Source organism: Durotheca rogersii (genome assembly GCF_024521655.1).
Source record: "Durotheca rogersii strain YMJ 92031201 chromosome Unknown GGS23scaffold_22, whole genome shotgun sequence".
NCBI lineage: Eukaryota > Fungi > Ascomycota > Sordariomycetes > Xylariales > Xylariaceae > Durotheca > Durotheca rogersii.
The window spans coordinates 369,603-388,946 of NW_026251253.1; the positions used below are offsets into that span (position 1 = coordinate 369,603).

Consider the following 19,344-nt stretch of genomic DNA (forward strand, 5'->3'; position numbering starts at 1 on the left):
AGGCTGTGTTGATGAAGCTCTTGTGGCACTAAGCTCGAGTCCGTTGTCGTCTCAAATCCCCTACTCCACATAGACTAACCCGGGCCCCCTGTTCGAGGTGTACCAAGACAAGGATCACTGACCAGCGATCCGGACGGCAGAATGACTCCAAGGGGAAATGGTGACCCGGGTGTGTGCTATGCACACCAAGTACCACAACGTCTACCACACACGTTCGACGACGCATGCTGGTCTTAGCTGGCCAAGACTTGGAGGAGAGAGCCAGGCGAGGACCAACAAGTAGGGATGAGCTTAAACGGTCCACCGGGGATGTCCAGAGTGCAGACGACCACGCACACGGGCGTCTTGTTAGACCCTTGCTGGTGCATAGGACGTAGCCAGTAGCCGTTTGACCTTGAGCGATCCCACGAGAATCCCAGCGGAGCCGTTCTCCCACGGCCATCCTTTCGATCTCACCCCCATTGCCCAGTGTTCTCCTCCCTCCTGCTCTCCCTCATACTCCCTCCCCCCCTGTCCCCCCCCTTCTTCTTTCTCCCGTCAACACACATACATGCACATTGTACATACACACACGCATACGTACTACCCTTGCATCAGCCCATCCTTGGGACCACTTAGAAAGAAGCGAGCATAAGCAGTCCCGGATACCTCGCCGTACATGGGGCTCTACATACATAGCTATTGTACTTCGAGGATCGGCGTCTGATAGGGAGCGCTCCAAGTACTTGCCGGTGACGCAGGAGTACCCTTCGATACCGGCGATCTACTGTTGATTCCAACCCAGGTCTGCCGTGACCCACACTCAATTTTGTGACAGTTGTTCTCCAGGGATTGCCGTATGGATTGACGCTTGATCGTCCTTTTTATTATACATCCCGGCAAGATCTGGTAGATACATCGTCAACCCTCGTCGCTTGTTCACCATCTCCTGTCCCTTTGTACTTAAGACTCCACACTCCCCGTTACCGCCAACCCATCGTCCTCTAGATCATTAATAGAAAAGACACTCTCGATAACACCGAGCAGACAGACACGCGAGTAATATTTTTTTCATCAAGCCAACTCCTGAACCGAAAGCCATCGTGGGCACGTCCTTGTAATAGCTTCTCACGACCATCGTCGGCAAATCACCAGTCACTAATACTGCCGTTCTGGAATCACACACACACGTATACACCAAGTCCACCGGCCTAACACCCTTCCCGATTCCCCTTTTATACAATGGCAACCGCCATATACGCAAGCCAGCCTGGTGCTCAGTACGGATACCCGCAGCCTCCCCCATCGCCTCCCATGGATGAGACCTCAAAATGCTCTCTTCCATCTATCTCCAATCTGTTGGTGGTAGCGGACGCTGGATCGCCGACGACAGAGCAGTCGCCTCAGCCCCAACAAGGTATGACTTGTTATACGCTCCCCTGATTAGAACAGCGTTGACTGAGCCTCCCCAGCAGCATCGTCAGCCAAGTCTGAGACTCGCCCGAATTCGTCTCATTGTGCGAGCAACGGGCCTTCGCGAGCGGCTCTACCGCCCACTCCTCCTATGAGCTCCGATGCCTCGTTCGAGGGATATAACTCGCCCTCGACCAAATCAGTTTCCATAGTTTCGACGCCGAATTACTATTACGAGACGACACCGCCTCTGGAGGACCTTCACCGCCACCATATGGTGCCTCGGATTCCCGTGCCGGCCGCGGCGTTCCCGCAGTCAACCTTCACACCGCCGTACATGACCCAATCAACGATCCCACCTTATTATTCTGCCCTCGCTGGAGCTCAGCCAGCTCAACCGCAGATCTCTGGCCTCTACTACCAGAGACCACTACCACAGGTATGTTTTCGCTGGCACGTGTCGATCCCGAACATCGCAACTAACTCCTACGTAGGCGTTTCCGCCACTTCCAGTAGCGGTCTCTCTGGCGCCGGCTCCGAATGGCAACCCGTGGCAGCACCATCACTACATCTCGCCGTCTTCGGCAGCCTCCTTCCCACAGTCGCAAGACCGCTACGTCTGCCAGACCTGCAGCAAGGCGTTCTCGCGGCCCAGCTCCCTGCGCATTCACAGCCACTCGCACACGGGCGAGAAGCCTTTCAAATGCCCCCACGCCGGTTGCGGGAAAGCGTTCAGCGTACGGAGCAACATGAAGCGGCACGAACGGGGATGCCACAACCTGGATAACTGAGGCGGCCTTGGCTACGTGGGATCCGCAGAGACAACACACGCACATACATCCACACACACGCCCACCGATAATGCCTTCACGTTCGATAATGTCATTGTTTAACCACTAATATCACTCGCAAGGGGAAGGGATCGAAAAAGAAAGAGCTAGGGAAATGAGGGATGCATTTTTGATACCCCACACAGGATTGCGATATGATCTGAACGGCCGGCCACCTCTCCAAAGTACATTATTTTCGCTCCCCTTCTCATCCGAGTATTGTCCCGCCTCGATGCGATTATGAATCGGGGCATATATTTTGACGCCTCCGCAAGGAGCGAGGTTTTCGGAGGCAGTGTGCTTTTATTTTTTATCTCTATTTTTATATTGCTTACTGGGTCGGAATAGCGGGACAGGGTGCCGGTTGCATCCAAACTTAAGGGGGTGTGATTGTGTTCACAACAAGGCGCAATGGGTCACCACCTTTAGGCATTTACACCGGCGTTATACCATCTTAGGGGAAGGGAATCTTGTCGAACCTATTTCCCAAACAAAAATTAAGAGCAATCTTAGCCCCTTTCGCTCGAATTGTTTCCCCCCCCTTCTCCCTGCCTACTTGTGGTTTTCTTAGTCCGAATGTATAGAATAAGGACTGTGAAGACGGTGTACTCGGGGGTAACATCAAGATCGGAACGACAACACCAATCTTCCAAAGTGATGAGCAAGCCACAGCTTGTACTATGAGTAGGGGAGAATCCATACGAGGAGGGACTGGTTAAGCAAACAGAGTCAGCCAAGTCCGGAGAGTTACAATACCAAATAAAGTATCTTGATAATAAGTGCCTTAGTTTAGATGCATGATGCTTTGTGACAGCAGTCCAACATCGTCCTCCCGTCTCTCCCGCATCTAGGGATGAGGCTACAAGCAGGCTGGTTACGAGGGAGCACCCTTCTCTAAGCCAGCCAACTTAAGCTTAACACAGGCGATATTATGCAGGTAACCCTGTTTCGTTGGCAGCGGATATTCCCCGGCGTGGGGAATTTCGGCAGGAGTTTTTTTTTTCTTCTTTTCTATCCTTTCCCTTCCCCTCTGTGTGTACACAACCGAACGGAGCATTGTTTCGAGCTTCACGCGTGTAGCTGTCAACCGCCGGGAGTCTACATAAGTAGAAACAAACCCTACTACGGTAACATATGGGAACCTTTTCCCTACTCCTTGGGAAAACGACAAAAGGCAGGGTGGTCTGTGAGAGTGAGTGAGGAAGGGTAGGTGGTGGCTCGGAAATTGGGAAGAGGTGGTTGTGACCTGGATGATGGACAAGTCCCCCCTGCCGATATCAACGGTCAACTATGGAGCGATTGTTTCAACGCTCAGACCGTCGAAGTTGACGTTTGCCATGGGAGAGAGGGTATGAGAAGTGGAGGAGGTATACAATAAAACAAATAGATACAGAAAAAGAAAAAAAGAAAAAGAGAGAAAACAAAATCCCGAAAGAGAAAGGCCTTTTCGAGTCATTCATCTCGGTCTGCCCGTGCTCAGTCCCGTGTCTAATAGGGCCGAATTCACCCAAGAAACGCACATAGCTGATGAGAATAAGTAATCTTCCTCGCATCCTCGCGTATTACGCATATTGCCTGCTGCATAGATGCACTCCGTTACGCGGCTATGATGTTTTACAGCGTAGCAGTCACATCACCCCATCTGGCAGCTTGCTCATCTCGGTATCTCCCCCCCCCCGGCCTACATAAATCCTGTCTCTGTTGTTGTTCCGTTTCTACTCCGTGCCTCCAAGATGGGCACGAAGAAACCTAGAACCTTTCCCTGTTCGCCGTCTCCTCGTCGTCCGCCTGTCTTGGCGTTACGACATCATCACGTTCCGCAAGCTCTCCCCGATGCCCAGGCGTTACCCCGTTGTGACCCAACCTCCCACGGACAGGTTCGGGAATTGCCTATGTAGGCAACCTCTCCACCCGCAATATGTGACAGTGAGATCGCCGCGCACGCAGATGATCTGTCCCTGTATCCCCTTTTGTTTCATAGATTTACCTGAGCTGCTTGCCTGTTTTTCGCCCTCCCGCCGCCTAGCCAGCCTACTTACTCGGACCATCAGCACCATGCGGAGGGAAGGTCAAGAAGGAAGGGGGGGGTGAGGGGAGGCAAATGTTATAGGTATCTAGGTGCGCAGTCACACACCATCACCATCACTATTACCACCACCACCACTCTCCTCGTCACCGTCCCCTCCACCGAAGTCGCGTTATTACCATTGACCAGCTCACCCAACAGGTAGGGTGCGTTGTGTGCGTGTGCGTGTGCGTGGACATGTGCACATACCGACGGAGCGCGCGTGTGCACGTCTGCGTAAACGCCTTGCGCTGACATAGTAATGCGGCGCTACGGAGCGGAGCGAGCTAGGGAATAGGTAGGCAAGTTACCCATTTCATGATAGTGATTTTGTAGATCACAAGCCCGGCCCTGGTCCGTCGCGTGGGAGATGGAGTTGAGGTTAAGGGCTTGGCACGAATCCAGGCCAATGCATAGGTACATTAGGTACATCTCACCCTCGTGTCCTCGTTCAAGGTGAGGAGGAGGGGGTACCTAACCTGCTCTACTACCGGAATACCACACGTACTATTATTATATAGAATGAGGCTTCGTGTGGGGGGTCATCCCGTGGGAAAGGACATCGACGCGGGAACGCCCCGAGGCATGGTGAAGGTGTCTGCCTCTAGGAGGTATACATGTGTGTTCGTCATGGGTACATACATTCGACAGGCACAGGACCTACCTGTTAGGATTCTATACGCAGGGGAGGCAATTAACGACGTTGTCCTTCGGGGACTTTCAAGAGGCTGGCCCGAAGGGGACGAGGAGAGGGGACGGCCCTGGGAGAAAAGGGTAGATGATTTTCATCAGCAGCAGCGACGTCGATCCCTGAGATTACGGCATAGCAGTCGGTGCCTAGGAAGGCATATTTATTTACCTACATGTAATGTATTCATCGCGATGGTCCCATACCGCCGTCCATCCCCATCACCGTGTCGTATATTCGGCACATGTCAACATACCTGCCCCTCTCCCGTAGGTACCCGGTACGATGTGCTGGCGTAGACGACAGAGATACCCGTAGGCAGAGGCGTCATCTACAGTCTCCCTGCCTATTCTCTCTTTCTGCGCGCGGCATAGTATTCCTATGTACATAGACAGTACAATACCTTCATGGTAAAGAGTCATATACCTTAGGTACCTAGGTAGGTATAATACCTGCTCATAGACCCTTAGGCGCCTCCCACCTTTTCTTGTATCTATAAGCACCTATAGACGCATACAATAGCCATCGTTGGTAGGGGTAGGCATACCGCATAGGTGCCTAGGTAAGTACTAGGAGTACAGGCTGCCGCCGGTGGTATTAGTAACAGCGGAAAGCAAAGATCACGAGCATGGGTCTATTTTAAATGTCCTGCGTCCACGTCGTCCCCATCTTCGGTAAGCCGCCTACCTACACGTACGTAGACGCCGCGCCGTCCCTGAACGCCAACATCCGTGAAAACCTCCCATTAGCGAACACAGTAAGCTCTGCTGATCAGATCCTACAGATCAGCACACCCTTGTCCCGCAGCCTAGGGTTCTACACAGCACAGGTGTATACCAATCCCAATTCACGCAGGGGTCGCCCATCGCCAATAGAACAGCTACTCATCCCTCCTCCTCTCCGTCGACGTGCACGTCGCCAATTACCTGTCCGGGGCATCGGCCGCCTACACTCTCGGCCGACCGCATCAGCTGTCCACTGGGGTGTTCGTTCATTGGACCTCGCGCGGCTCATCTATGCTGGTAACGAGCCAATGACGCCCGGATCGAGAACCGCCAGCGTTCCAAAGAGGCAAGCCTGCCCGGTCGGCAGTGGGTGGGAGGCGGCGACGGCGACAAGTACGGCGACAGCGAACACATCAAAGTCGCATTATCGACGTGCACGGCATATCACCTGATGCGAAATGTTCGCACCGCGCTGCATATAGTCCTTATCCTATACCCAAGGATCTCGGTAGCTGCTCGCGTCCGGGGCCCTGCAACCCGATGGAGCAGGGCGTAACCAGCCAGGCGCGCATCCGCGGTATTAAGTCGTTCGACGAGTTGGGACCAGGCCGGCCGGATCTTCCATAGCACGCTGTCGAATTATCCGCATCGCCCGCCCTTCTGGGACGAGCCATGTCGTGGCCCTCACATTCCGCCCCCCTTTTCCTTCCTATTGCCACGCCCATCCCGCTTGAGGATTACGTCGACAGGGTTTCCCATTGGGTCGGCTGCCCGTTCCGCTGACACCGCCTCGAGAGATTCTCTCTTCTTACCGTTCCCGCCCGGCCTCTGCTGCTGCTGCTACCTCTGTATGTATGTGCACGCGCGTCGACGACAACGCCTCACTTGCATACAAGCATAGTCACGGAGTCGTTGTCACCTCGAAGCCCTAACCGGTTACGGGCTGGGGAAGGCTAGGGGGAGGGGGGGTATGTGCTCGGAGAGGCCCCAATCTGTAGTGCGAGTTTCGGTGTGTCGCATTGCACTTTTGCTTAATTAATTGGCCCCTTGATGAAGATTGACAGGACAGCGTCCGTCAGATGCCACGCCACGCATGCGGTCGCTCGTCTTCTGGAACCCCAAGGCGGTGCTCGGGTTGAACCATGACATATTGCCGTCGCTCTCCCGCCCCATAACTAAGTAGGTCTTGCGCACGCGTAGTGTCCGCACCCGAGGTATCTTGAGAACGAATGCCCCTAGGCAGGAGGAGACGATCACGGGAGACGACAGATGCAGCCGGGCATGTATGTATGGGGGGTATCGTCTGCGGCACCGATATGCGATCTGCGTCGACTTTACGTAGTAAGGCGAGGGCTCCGTCATCCCCACATTCGAGCCTTTCTCCGATCAGCGGTCGCCGTACATCCACCCATCCGTCCATACATAGGTACACATTAGCAAACCGCGTTGGCAACAGATGATCTACCGCCATTTCTGCAAGGGGTCACCCCCTCGCTGGCGGTTCGATGTCGCCCTACATCGGTAACTACTCCCAGCGCGTCGAGAGGAGAATACCCAGGATTCCTCGAGGTCTTCGAATCTCGCTTAGGTGAGATACGTAGAGATCCCCGGGGCGCAGCTAACTTGCCCAACGTGAGGGGGGGGTGTGACACACACACGCACGTCTGTACGCGATAGCAGCAACGAGACCGGAAATTTGCGCCTCGGATGCATACAACGTATGGTCTGTACTACTACTGCCACCGCATATCTATGCTATATAACATATCGCGCGGCCTGGGCCGGAACAGCGTCGCGCGCACGCAGCTGTCCTGCCGTCACATCTCATCACCAGAGTAGTCTCGCCAACCCGTCCCACCGAAGTCACCCTCCCTCCAAACCCCCCACCCGGTACGTCCGGGGATTGCCTAGAACGAAGCCAGGCGGGTTTCAGATACGTACACGTCCACACACCACCCTGAGTTACGCCCGGCGGAACGGCGGGCAGGGCGTAAGATACGAGGAGGGCGCTGCGGTTGCGGCTGCTAGCCAGATGGAACGGGGTCGAATGTCGTGCTGCCAGCACAAGACATGTGGCTAACGCGTTGGAGTGCATCTTACTCTGCACACCTCTGAAAAAAGCCTCAGTCGCTTCCTTGCACCTACGTGCACGTGTAGGGATATACCTAAACTTGGGTATACCTACTTGGGCATACGTATCACGCAGGCGTGTACGAGAAACTTGTTGGGTTATCAGGTAAGGCGGGTATACGTAGGTAGAAGAATCGTCGCCTAGAAACATACCTGGAGCCGAATGCTGCAATCACGTGACGAACAAGATGGGCCTCCCCATGCAGAGGAGCTCACACGGACGGAAAGTCGAAGTCTGCCCGTGCTGGGTGCCTGAGGTTGCAGCTTACGTAGGTACCCCGGGTACTACTTCGCTGTGTACCTATATGTAAGGCAGGCAACTGCAGTTATAGGTAAGTACCTAGGGTGCCTATTAGGAGGCGCCTACCTTACTTACCTATGCCCTGGTACGTTACCTGGTATTTCACCGCACCGTTGCAGTGAAAGTGCAATGGAGCCCTATAAAAGCGCCTGCTATATGCCTGCCTCATATTTGAGGTGTAGGGTAGGATCTACCTACTACAGGTACCGAGATACCTACGGTACTTAGGTACTAAAGGTACCCAAGGCAGCACCGAAGGCACAGGGGATACGTGGATAGGTACCTAGGTACGTTGGTACGTAGCGGGTACGTACATATCGACATGTGTACTTGTAGGTACCTATGTACATGCTTGGTGCGGATCCCTGCGACACATCCTCCCCCCCCGGAGAGCCCCAAACCGCTAAAGCCCCCAAAAAGCAGGCGCCAAGATGGAAAATAGAAAAATGGAAAGTGGGAGGCAGAAGTGGAGAGAGGATTTAGTGGAAGTCGCCAGCCGCCAGCGCAGATCCCGGGCCCACAGGCCGATACAGACGCTTGGGACCCAGGACGGCCCACGCGCGGTTGGCCGATGGGATTTGGTGCAATTCCTTCTCTTCGTCGTTCTTGGGCCATTCGGATCCCTCCTCCACTCTCCATCGCCATGCCACCCTGCGTCCTGGTCCCTACGCCGTTGCGACCTCGCTCGAAACCGCTTCGACTGCCACGCCGTACGTCATCCGCTTGGCCGGCCAGTGAATCTGTGAATCTGCGAACCCGCGAATCCGTAATCCGGCCAATCCATTTGGTGGCTCAAGTCACCCAGTCAATTTAGCTCCCCGTTCGTCGACCGCCAAGGGGCCGTATCTTGGCACTTCGTCGCCACGCCGACGCGACGACGCTATCTTCGACCGACCAGTAAGGCCAAATCCCGAAAAGAGAGGGGAGCCGAAAATGGCACTCGCCAAAAATAAAAATAAGCAGCCGGCAAATCGATTCCGTCGTTAATCTGCTGGCTGCTACGCACCTTTAAAGCTATACGGCGGGCCGAGTCAACAGAGGGAGAGGGGCAAGTGGAAAAAAAAGGAAAAAACCCTCGTCAGCCGGACCGCTCGATTTCCTGACCGACTGACTCGGGACCATCAACCGCCAGTTGTCCTAGAGCCGCTAGGGAGGGGTGTCGTGAGCCCTTGGCCCGCCCGGTGATAACGCAGGAGCCGTCTCTTCACCTCCGTTTCGGCACTGCATCCATACCTGGGTTAGCCCTCGCCGACCAGCATCGTTATCTCCACAACCATGCGAACACGGCTGCTCTTACGCATACCCGGGAGGGCCATCGACCACACTAGCGTGAACTCGCAAACATACACATCATACCGCCCGCGGAGCTCTGATCTCAGATAGTCCTCGTTTAGTCCCTCCAAGTCGTACGTTTCCTGCAGACCTAGATTGGACGTGCTGGTACCGTCGCCAACCCCCATTGTAGTAAAGACCTAACGAATCATGTCTCCCTGGCCGGATACCATGTATCGCTCCTGGTAGGTATGCAAAGAGCGGTCACTGCGGGTTCCAGATCTGCTGGATCTGCACCCATCTGGGTTTCGCGGTCTTGGGTATTCGCAGGGGCTAGCGGAGTATCCCCGTTCCCACCGGCTCGGTCGTCCCCAGTTCCGATGATGCGTCCAGTCAGCGTCGTAGCCGATGGCACTGAGTGTTTTGTTGTTTCGTCCAAAGTCTGCGAGCGTGGTGTTCGCGGGGACACCAGACGAAGACATGATCTCTCGGCGTCATAAGACCTATAGCGCCTTGCGTCGGCCTGCAACCGACTATCAGAAGGACCGACCAAAACCACTTGGTGCCAGAACAGGTAGAGATGATGCCGATGTGTAAATCCGTAGGTACCGGATGTTTTGTGCTACAGAGAGGGTCTTTTTTTTTAAGCCCCTGTCCCCTCCGCCCGCAGAAAGCCGCAACTGTTGCGAAATGCGGAGATGGGAGAGATACCCCCCCCCCCCCGTCCACAGTCGGTTTCCTTTCCAAGACTAACACTGGATCGCCCGGACACGTTGATTTGAAGTCCCTACTCTCGAGTCGGTGACATTAACGGCGGTAATGATGCCAAGATCACCGTCGGCCTTCTCCAACACCGCAAGTACGGTGTACCCCTTGGAATCGCTTACGGACTCGTTTCTGTGGCCGAGACAGATAAGGGAAGGGCATGGGGGCATCGTGGCCAAGTGTTTCGTCATCCACGGCTCTAGATCTACCCGTGCCGGGGGTCATCTACAATAGGTCTGGCACGTTCACCTACGTACTAAGACGGCGGTCTGACTTAGTAATTCCCGCATCGTCAGTGCTAGCACTGGGAGGATTTGGCCTCACTCTGAAGGAAAAAAAAAGCCAAGTGATGGAAACTTCCGTTCGTCGGAAGTCAACGGAGAAAACAAGTTAAGCTAGGTGACTACCTTAGGATGACTTGAAACCAGGTAACGATGCCAGAGGCCAGTGCGCCCTTGGCGGCTCTTGTTACGCCAACTATCGAAATATTGAAACGGTGCGCAGGTTGCCATCCCAGTCGGTCGCCTTCTAGACCCGAGCACTCGCACATCCAGATCGCCCACGATCGCAAGCATAGCGAGCGATGGTGTCAACTTCCGCCACCGGGTTATGCCACACAAGTCGCTCGGCCGTCGGATATCAGACGCGTCTAGGTCCGATACGACGATGGGGGCGGCTAACAGCCTCCTGACTTTCGGGCGATGGTTTCAGCCTTGCTAAGCTTATTTTCCCCTGGATCAGATCGATGCATGTATGGAGCTCTCCCCAGGTTCGCTTATTGGCCCTCGGTTAACTATACGAATCCTGACCGCTCTGCCGAGCTCAGCTCCTGAAACTGGAGGGCCCGAGAGAGAGCCGTGCAGTAGACCCCGTCTCAAGTCGTCCCAAAAAGGGGGGGGGGGACGGCCCTCAAGATGAGGCTACGCATATCGCTGCTGACCACGGACCGGGAAAATAAGACTTGGGACGAGCGAAACCCCTGCCGGCTCTGGACAACCCCAGGATCGCTGATTCACACTTGGGCTGTTACAGACGTCACGGGTCGTCAATCGTCCGAAGATGCTGTGAACTCCAGATTTCGAGATCACCTCAGAAATCCACGAAGAGCCTCAGGGTCTCCCTTGCCACTAGGTCGGGACTAGCCTACGCGCATCACAGCGTCGGCACGACGCACCCCTGAGTTCTGCGCGCGCGCGTACGGACCACTCGCTTACAAATGGCTGCTTTGCGGACGGGGACACACAACCTTCGAGACCACATGGCCCAGGGGGGCAGTGACAACAACATGCATACCTACGCACCGGGGAAGGGACTATTACACCCACCGTCCCTTTCGCGGTATGATGTCGTCTACGTAGGTATGTAGTTGGTTGGCTAGCGAGGTCGAAAGAGAGAGGACGATCGCTGCAGCCGTCTCGTTGCGGTGAGCTTTGCTACGGTGAGGCCCAGCCTGTCCCGGGCGATGGTCCGTGTCTACTACCTAAGCGGCACATACGCCCCCCCCTCTGCCTACCCACGTAGCTATGATAGCTCCCCGCGGCGGCGCACGCATTCTTCAGCGGGGCCGCCGTGCATTACATCTCTATGTACACACATGCACATATAGATATACAGGTATACATACATTAGGTATGTGTGGACAGAGACATAGGTATGCACGCGAGCACGCGAGGCCGCCGCGCAGACATGTGGATGTTTATTACCTACTGAGGTAGGTACCTGACCTCGCCTTCTAACGAAAGCGGGCCTGTGTGTTGGTAGGTATGTACGCGTGTGTGTACGCGTGCACACCCCGTCTCCGCCCCGACGCAGACGCAGCCGGCGCGGGACATGGTGTCGTCGCCGTGGCTGTTGCCGCTCGCGCGGGGTGGGCAGGGCGCGTGCTCTAGTCAGGGTAGGTGAGGGGGTAACGGAGGGAGAGGGGAAGAGTTGGTGCGCGTCGAAAGGGGGGGTTGGGAGGGGAGTAGATAGGGTTGGCATGGATGGCACGTCGCGTGGAAGCAAGTAGAACTTGGATTGGTAGATTTCCTGTCTATTCGGCGGTGCCTTCTATAGATTCTACGGCCGTGTCGGCAAGAGAAACGTCTCGATCCGGCGGATGAGTGAGTTGGGGGAAGTTTTGGGAGTCTGTCTTCCGTATTCCCTCCTTTGGTATCGGCACGCATGCTTAACAGAGTGCCAGGCTTGAGAGGGTTCCTTCTGCCTCCTAGGTGCTATGCGTACACGCGGGCTACGGAGTCTAATAGTTCTGCTCGTCGTTCCAGTACAGCGTCTCGTGGAAGATCCTGTTACAGGCACCGGCGGTCAGTTACGAAGTCGACCCGACATCTGCCTAGTCTACTCGATATGGCACCAAGCACCCAGAAACAGTTTGGGTAGGCAGGGATGAATCGGTCATCTCCTCTGGTTCGAGGTATGTGAGGTGTTCGCGAGCAGGGCGATAGAGAAGCGGCGACGTGCGTGTAGAAGTAAAATAGGGGTGAGGGCGCGGAGGCGGGAAGCGAGAGGAGAAAAGAAGACAGAAGGGGGGACGTACTCCGGACCCGTGGCGACTAGCTCCCATCCGAACGTTAACTTGATGAACTGGCTCAGGTGGCTCGCCACCTTAATAGCGCCGACGTCCGTCGGATGCCACGCGGGGCCGATGTCGTTATGCTGCACTATAACAATCCGAGTGTCGGACAATCAGTATCGAGGTCTTTCCGTCCCTTCACACAGAGAGTGTGTGCAGCACACGTGTATGAGAAAGGAGAGCGGGGGGGTTTACTGATTCCTCTTGTGCTAAAGTAGGACACGAAGGGCTCACTAGGGGCGTCGAGCTTCGTCGTCGTGTTCGTGGCTCCGTCCCAGACTAGCGGCGCGGAGAGATACTCGTCCGAGTTGAAGTAGGCCACGATGTCCTTAAGCTCCTGCTCGTAGCCCTGATTCTGCGCGTAGCTGTTACCAGAAGCGTAGAACCCCATCCAGAGTTGCTAACAACGTCGACAAGATACGGTATCAGCGAGCAAACTCGGGGACTCGAAGGTATTTGGGAGGCTTAAGGAATAGGGGGGAAGAGTTAAAGAGGGACATAGGCGGATCAGGAATAGGAAAAGGGGGGGCGAGCACCATCACAATAACCTGAGCCTTGGGATACTTTCCGTGTATCCCTTGGATGAGCTTCGTATAGGCGTCGACGTAGGTTGCGGTGCTGACGTTGTTGGCAGAGTTGTTGTCGTTGGTGCCGAGGTTAATGACGACGATGTCTGGGGTCGTCTCCTGCCTCTCGAAGTCCCAGGGCTCCGGCGCATCTGTATTGTAGCGGCTCTCAGTCATCCATTTAGTTAAAGAATTAACAATGACTAGGATATCAAGTTTCGTCCCCTTTAACCAGGGGAGAAGAAAAAGGGAGAATGATTTTCGGGGGGCCGTTTAGAATATCATCTCATCCGCTTGATGAGAAGGCCTGCCGCCCACCTACCGAGCGCCGCGACTCTGATCTGCCTTCTTAGGTAGAATCTGGCAACAGCATGCTGATAACGTACCTCCCCAAATAGTCGACGCCCGCCAGCTTGTGTCAGACGTATAGAACCACTGATGCGCCTGGCCCCGGGGGTTGCCCCAGCAATTCTGGTCCGAGACGCAGATTCCCGGGTACGCCGTGACGTAGTACTCCGTATCGCCGAGCCCGGCACCCACGCCGTAGGCGAAGCTCGACAAGCCCTCGAAACTAGTGTACATGCCAGCAGACAGGCTGTCGCCGATGAACTCGATGGTCCGCTGGTGAGGCGGGATACGGACAAGCGACTCTCCCTCGGCGACGTGGACTTGAGCGATCTGCACGCCGTACGCCCAGTTTGTGACACGAAGCTCGAATGGTAGCGGATTAAACGGCCACGTCTCGTGGACGCCAGGGGTGGCGCTCGAAACGAACAGGTGCGTAGCCCCAGCGCTCACGTTCGTGAAAGACCAGTCCATACCTCCAATGCGGTATCCGACCAACGTCGTGTCCGTGGTCAAGTCGCCAAAGGTGATGGCCACAGTGTCCCCCGTGAAGCCGAAGACTAGGCCAGGCGCTCTTCGATGGAAGATGATCGATTCCCCAGTCAGGCGTAGTTCCCTTCCTTACAGATCCCAGGGGCAGAGACCGGGACGAGACGGGGTGAAACGAAAATGCTTACGACCACCACGACACCTTTTTTGAGTCCCATCGCCCCTTGTACGATATCTCGGTTGCGTTGGCATCGTAAGTCCTAAACCTATAGGAGGCGACGTCTATCTTGATATCAGGGTAGTTCGTAGTCCTCACTTGGCCGTTCTGAAGAATCGTGCCGGCAGCAAGGCAGCATAGGCCTAGAGTGTATGATAACTTGCTGAAAAACATCTTCGTTCTCCGGTGAGGTCTTCGCTGCTGTGCTTCCCCACTGTCCTGTCCAAACCTCGGACGAGAGGGCTGACGATGAGAGATGCGTTCGGCATTCAAATAGGTATATAATATTACCGCAATGCAGTCGAATTACGGAGACACGCGAAAGAGAACAAACTACACTAACCCTTCTGGGGTTCTCAACCCCGAGACCAGGGCCAGATCCAAGGGGTGACTATATAGCGATTGCCATCTAGAATCGCACGTTCGTCCCCTACGGGGGGGTTCGGCTACGGAAATAAATCCATGTTCTGAGGGTCGCGGTAGGCAGGTCAAGACGGCCCGCCGTTGTCCCTTTTGACCACGGAGGCTCGACGCCCGTGTCTCCAAGCAGAAAGGACATGCGAATGCGGAACCACGGCAAGGCAATTGAGATAGATGAATTGGAGAAGAGAGCACGGTCTATGTAGCTGCAGACGCGATGCACGCTTGATGTCCGTACCATGGACGACGGGAGCAGCGAGCTGTGGCTCTCGGTCTTAACACGGGAAGAAAACAGGACAACGGACCGGGGGAGTTCGCGCGTGACAATGCGAAGGGTGCGAGACGGATGGATCCGAGGTCTCAGTGACGATGCGGCTCATCTACCAGCGGGGTTCACAGGTCCATCGCGACGGAGGCGAGAGAGAAAGAGAGAGAGGGACGCTGGCCCAGACCGGCTTTGCATCGGGAATATACGACGTTACATGCATTACATAAGGCGGCTTCGGGTTCGGTTCATCAGGTTCAATAAGGCAAGAAGTAGGGTTGTGCCTATGACGTTGTGGTCACGGCGTCGGTGTCATCACTTTAGCTGTGCGTGCCTGCCCAACGCGCGCACCTGCCGCGGGTAAGAGAGTTAGTGAAATAGGTACCTCACAAAAATCGATAATGAACATGGCAAGAGGGCGGGCGAGATGTATCTGCCTGGTCCTTCCTCAGAGGCGTGCTGTGATTGGTAGGTCGTGGACTGCGACATGTGGTTAGGTCCCAGGCCTTAGCGAGCCTAAGTACCTAATGTATTGATCAATATATGCGAATATTGGCCGATGATTTAGCGTGGGCGGGCGACAGAGTACGGTATGTACCCACCTACCTGCCTAGGTACCTAGGTAGGTACCTGTGAGTAGGCCAGGCACCTTCCCCTACCTTGGGTTAGGTCCCTTGACAGCTGCGCGGTGTACTCACACGTTAGGTACCTGCCTGAGGTCATAGGCTTGCGGGGAGGTACTGACTTACGGAAGGTTGTCAATCTCTGCAGAGACATAGGTACCTACCTACCTACCTACCTAACCTACCTAATCCAATCCATCCCATCCCATCCCATCGGTCATGACACCATCGGCTGCAAGCTCATCTCGCTACCACACCATAGCTCATCTCATCTCTCCAGGTTTCGAGCTGTCTGTCTACCCACGAATTCCACCTCCCCTCTCCTGTCGAGGGCCGCATCCACGAGAGCTTCGTCTCGGTCGAGTCTCGCCTGCTCTCGGCCGCCGTCTCCCTCTCATCCCTCGCTTGAAAGACCCTCCCGTCGGAGCCCTCGGCGGGGACGGCGACGACGACGGCGACGGCGACGCCGCCGCCTCGCTTTCCGAGCTCTGCGTAAGCCGCAAGCGCCAGAGCGCCTCGCACGGCTATTGTTGGCCGCTGTCCGATCCATGTCTTGTCTCTGTTCTCTCCCGCGCCAGGGGAACATGTTATCGTCCGTATCAGTTAGCGCGTTGCAGTAAGAAGCGAGGGACAACCCGCGATTCGGGGCTCGAGTGGGCCGACGAAGCCCTGAAATCATTCGTCTCGTCCGCTGGGCCTATAATACCGACCACAGTCAGCGATGGTAATCTGGAGATGTTTACACGTCCGTGGCGACCTATGATATCCTTCACCCTCCCCGAACCCTGGCTGTTGCAGCGAGCCCCGCCGGTTCCCCGGTATTGATTCATGTTCATCCATCGTCTCTCTCTTGGTCTGCCTTCTCTCAACCTTCTCTGCCCAATTCCTACCCTAGCCGGCTTATATACCCTCCCTTATACCCTGCCTTGCCTATCTACGTACATACATACATACCTACGTACATCCATCCATACATAGCATACCGCCCCGGCTCGCCCATCACCGGCTTAAGTCGAAATACATACATTTCTTGTAAGATTACGAGACGGGGGAGAGGTGGTCGTGGCCATCGTTATTATTTGCATCGTCATCGCAATCATCGTCACCATCATTACCAACATCACCACCATCCTCCTTCTCATTGTTAGTACTGCCTCTTATTCCACGAATGCACTGGACCGATAGTGCCCTGATCAAGTCGAGAAACCCCAGAACAGGAAATAAGGCAACCCTCCCTCAGCTGACCGCTAGATACTACGGGTTTACCCCCTTCTAGCTTCCTCTCCCGTCGCTAGAGGATCCAAATTGCGCCGAGCAAGCACGTTTTTGGATGGGTGTGGCAGACGGTAATAGTAGGACGACCAAAAAAAGGTACCTATTAAACGTGGCTCGTCCGTGGTATCACCAAATTTCAGACGATCCCGGATACAGGGTGTCTGTGCAAAATCAGCCGTCCATCTCCCCTCCATCTTCTTTTGCGATCTTCCCTTCCGGTCCTGATAACCTCCCCAGCCATCGTGTCCGACTTTTCGACCTCCCCCTCCTGCTCCAATCCGCCCTCCCTTTTTTTCCTCCCTACTACCTACCACGGTACTACTGCAGTTCAGCACCAGCGTCACTGCCTCCCGTCGCCATTTCGAGACAATGAAGCCGCGCGCCGCGGCCACCTCGACGCTTGACCATAGGGTGTCGCGACCTACTCCGTCCCAGAACCATACGACGTCGCATCCGAACCGACCCCGCTTGCCGACGCTACACAGCGCTTGATTTCTAGGCGGGAATTGCCGTCGCAGGCGCGAGAGACGAACACACGACCAAGCGCCGAGCAGAACCATGCCGCCCGCGGAGCCCAGTACCATCGAGGATACGCAATTGGGCCTGACCGACGAGGAGGTGAATCTCCTCCGTCACCACCAAGCTCAGGCCGGCTCCTCGTCCTCGCGCGCCGCCAGCCACGCATCCTCCCAGGGGCGCCTCCTACTCGACAGCTCCAGTCTTGCCGCACTGTCACGACACCTCGACCGCTTGATGCACCAGATCCAGCAACGCATCGAGTACCTCAGCGAACAGAGCTCCGTCGTGACGATGCAGCAGTATGATCACGCAGGTAACCTGGTGGACAATGCCGATGCTGAGATTGCGCGCTTTCAGGGTATCATGAGCCAGATCGACGAGCTTGAGCTCGACTTCGATCGCATCGCCCACATTAGAGATATCGTGAGGGATTACCGTCAGCGAGTCGAGAACCTAGAACGCGAACTCGAAAATTCGAGCTCGTCGCGGCGCGAGCACCACCACTCTCACCGCCACAGCCATTCGCACCGGCAGGAAGCGGCTTCTTCCGGCGGTCACAGACGTAGACACTGATGAGAGAGAGGGAGAGAGAAAAGCGTACTAAGAAATGAGCGGACATAAGTACCATCCCGTGGATCGGGGTGTCGATCAGAGCAGAAATTTGGCCTCGGGGGGGAAGAAAAGCCGCATCGAGCTTCCCCGAGTACCGGCTTATTTTATTATTTAATGGCAAGCTGCCAACAGGACCAGAGCACAGTGGAAAAGGAGGGGGTATGAAAAAAAAAATATCGCAGCACGAAGATATAGAAGCATAGGGTCACACGACCGCAGAAAACGGACTTCGAGGCATGCTCGGCGCCGGGTCGCCTCGGGACAGAGACGCAGCATCGTCTCTCTCTTTTTTCTCTAGGATTTACGCTGAAGAAGAGGCTTGCTTCTCCGAAAGGGGACAGGGCACACTCCTCAACGATGGAGGTGCTGTCCCACTACCTAAAACGGGAAAATATCCACGTTTCTTACATGTCTATTAAGATGGGTGGATGCCTCGCGGCTGGATAAGAAGGAAGGGTCGGCCTCACGGCTCAATTTGTGAACCTTTAACGGCGTTGGTTCTTGTGTTTTCTCTCCTTTCTTTTTGCGTCATCTCCCTTCTTAGTCTAAATACCCCTCCCCCCCGTCGTCGTCACGAAAAATTGGAAATTCTAGGTTCCCCCTTCGGACAAGCGCGAAGATACTCCTCAAAATCGTGGGCATACCATCTGCACCACGTTTTTTTTTTTGTCGTTGTTTGCTATTGTTGCTTCGTGTGCATTGCGAGGAGGATGGGAGGAAAGAGAAGAGATACCTTGTTGTCAGCGGCAGCTATTATTTGAGTTCTATGTTTGGAGTATAGCATCTTAGTTTTCCACACAAGCGACGGGCACGTTCCTGTTCCTGCTTCTGGTCGACTAGAAAGAGATATACTATTCTAACTCGTCCTCGGTTTATGACGACTGGTGCCAATTCGTGTGTGTGTGTGGGGGGGGGGGGGGGGGGTACGTGAATGGTGTTGAAAGCAAAATCCGAGTATGTCGGCGATAGTTGACTGCCTACTTACATTACAGCGCTCGAATCCGTCGAGGCGGAGGAGCGGGGGGAGGAGAAGGAGAGAACGAGGCAAAAGCAAGCCGGACTGTAGGCGTGTATCGTGGATACTACGCGCTAGTTGGAACCGTCCTCTTCCTCCCTTCCGCTGTCCGCCTCCCCGTAGGTGTACCTATACGAAGAACCCAGGTATACATGCGCAGAGGCTTGCGGCGTAGGTAATGCCTTCCACACCCCCAACCACTAGGTGCCACGTCCGCTCTCGCGCCTCTGCGCGGGCGGGTAGGTGTGGTTCGTTGTT

General features: G+C 55.2%; 5 protein-coding genes across 5 annotated transcripts; 4 read left to right on the forward strand and 1 right to left on the reverse strand.

The window, feature by feature from the left end:
- Positions 1–832: 832 nt before the first annotated feature.
- Positions 833–2,430, forward strand: GGS23DRAFT_221747 (uncharacterized protein). Its single transcript, XM_051511971.1, has 3 exons — positions 833–1,396; positions 1,452–1,831; positions 1,887–2,430. The coding sequence occupies exons 1-3, from the start codon at positions 1,222–1,224 to the stop codon at positions 2,181–2,183; spliced, it is 852 nt and encodes a 283-aa protein (XP_051369411.1). The 5' UTR covers positions 833–1,221; the 3' UTR covers positions 2,184–2,430.
- Positions 2,431–12,338: 9,908 nt separating this feature from the next.
- GGS23DRAFT_221872 (SGNH hydrolase-type esterase domain-containing protein) lies at positions 12,339–14,773 on the reverse strand. The gene is made up of 6 exons (XM_051511972.1): positions 14,329–14,773; positions 13,693–14,225; positions 13,277–13,458; positions 12,936–13,140; positions 12,705–12,828; positions 12,339–12,453 (listed from the first exon to the last, which is right to left on the reverse strand). The coding sequence occupies exons 1-6, from the start codon at positions 14,529–14,531 to the stop codon at positions 12,408–12,410; spliced, it is 1,293 nt and encodes a 430-aa protein (XP_051369412.1). The 5' UTR covers positions 14,532–14,773; the 3' UTR covers positions 12,339–12,407.
- A 994-nt stretch (positions 14,774–15,767) lies between these two features.
- Positions 15,768–16,709, forward strand: GGS23DRAFT_221980 (uncharacterized protein). The gene has a single exon (XM_051511973.1). It carries the CDS (start codon positions 15,885–15,887, stop codon positions 16,488–16,490), a length of 606 nt encoding a protein of 201 aa, XP_051369413.1. The 5' UTR covers positions 15,768–15,884; the 3' UTR covers positions 16,491–16,709.
- A 789-nt stretch (positions 16,710–17,498) lies between these two features.
- Positions 17,499–18,293, forward strand: GGS23DRAFT_613601 (uncharacterized protein; the record flags this gene model as incomplete). Its single annotated transcript, XM_051520578.1, has 1 exon — positions 17,499–18,293. The coding sequence occupies one exon, from the start codon at positions 17,499–17,501 to the stop codon at positions 18,030–18,032; it is 534 nt and encodes a 177-aa protein (XP_051369414.1). The 3' UTR covers positions 18,033–18,293.
- On the forward strand, positions 18,198–18,982 carry GGS23DRAFT_221999 (uncharacterized protein). The gene is made up of 2 exons (XM_051511974.1): positions 18,198–18,434; positions 18,492–18,982. Exons 1-2 carry the CDS (start codon positions 18,308–18,310, stop codon positions 18,830–18,832), a joined length of 468 nt encoding a protein of 155 aa, XP_051369415.1. The 5' UTR covers positions 18,198–18,307; the 3' UTR covers positions 18,833–18,982.
- Positions 18,983–19,344: the final 362 nt, after the last annotated feature.

Coding starts and splice junctions, on each gene's coding strand:
- GGS23DRAFT_221747 (XM_051511971.1), top strand. CDS start 1,222: ATGGCAACCGCCATATACGCAAGCCAGCCTGGTGCTCAGTACGGATAC. Junction 1,397..1,451: donor GTCGCCTCAGCCCCAACAAG/GTATGACTTGTT, acceptor GAGCCTCCCCAG/CAGCATCGTCAGCCAAGTCT. Junction 1,832..1,886: donor ACCAGAGACCACTACCACAG/GTATGTTTTCGC, acceptor ACTCCTACGTAG/GCGTTTCCGCCACTTCCAGT.
- GGS23DRAFT_221872 (XM_051511972.1), bottom strand. CDS start 14,531: ATGTTTTTCAGCAAGTTATCATACACTCTAGGCCTATGCTGCCTTGCT. Junction 13,141..13,276: donor AGGCTCAGGTTATTGTGATG/GTGCTCGCCCCC, acceptor CGACGTTGTTAG/CAACTCTGGATGGGGTTCTA. Junction 12,454..12,704: donor CTAGTCGCCACGGGTCCGGA/GTACGTCCCCCC, acceptor TGCCTGTAACAG/GATCTTCCACGAGACGCTGT.
- GGS23DRAFT_221980 (XM_051511973.1), top strand. CDS start 15,885: ATGACACCATCGGCTGCAAGCTCATCTCGCTACCACACCATAGCTCAT.
- GGS23DRAFT_221999 (XM_051511974.1), top strand. CDS start 18,308: ATGCTCGGCGCCGGGTCGCCTCGGGACAGAGACGCAGCATCGTCTCTC. Junction 18,435..18,491: donor CACACTCCTCAACGATGGAG/GTGCTGTCCCAC, acceptor ATGTCTATTAAG/ATGGGTGGATGCCTCGCGGC.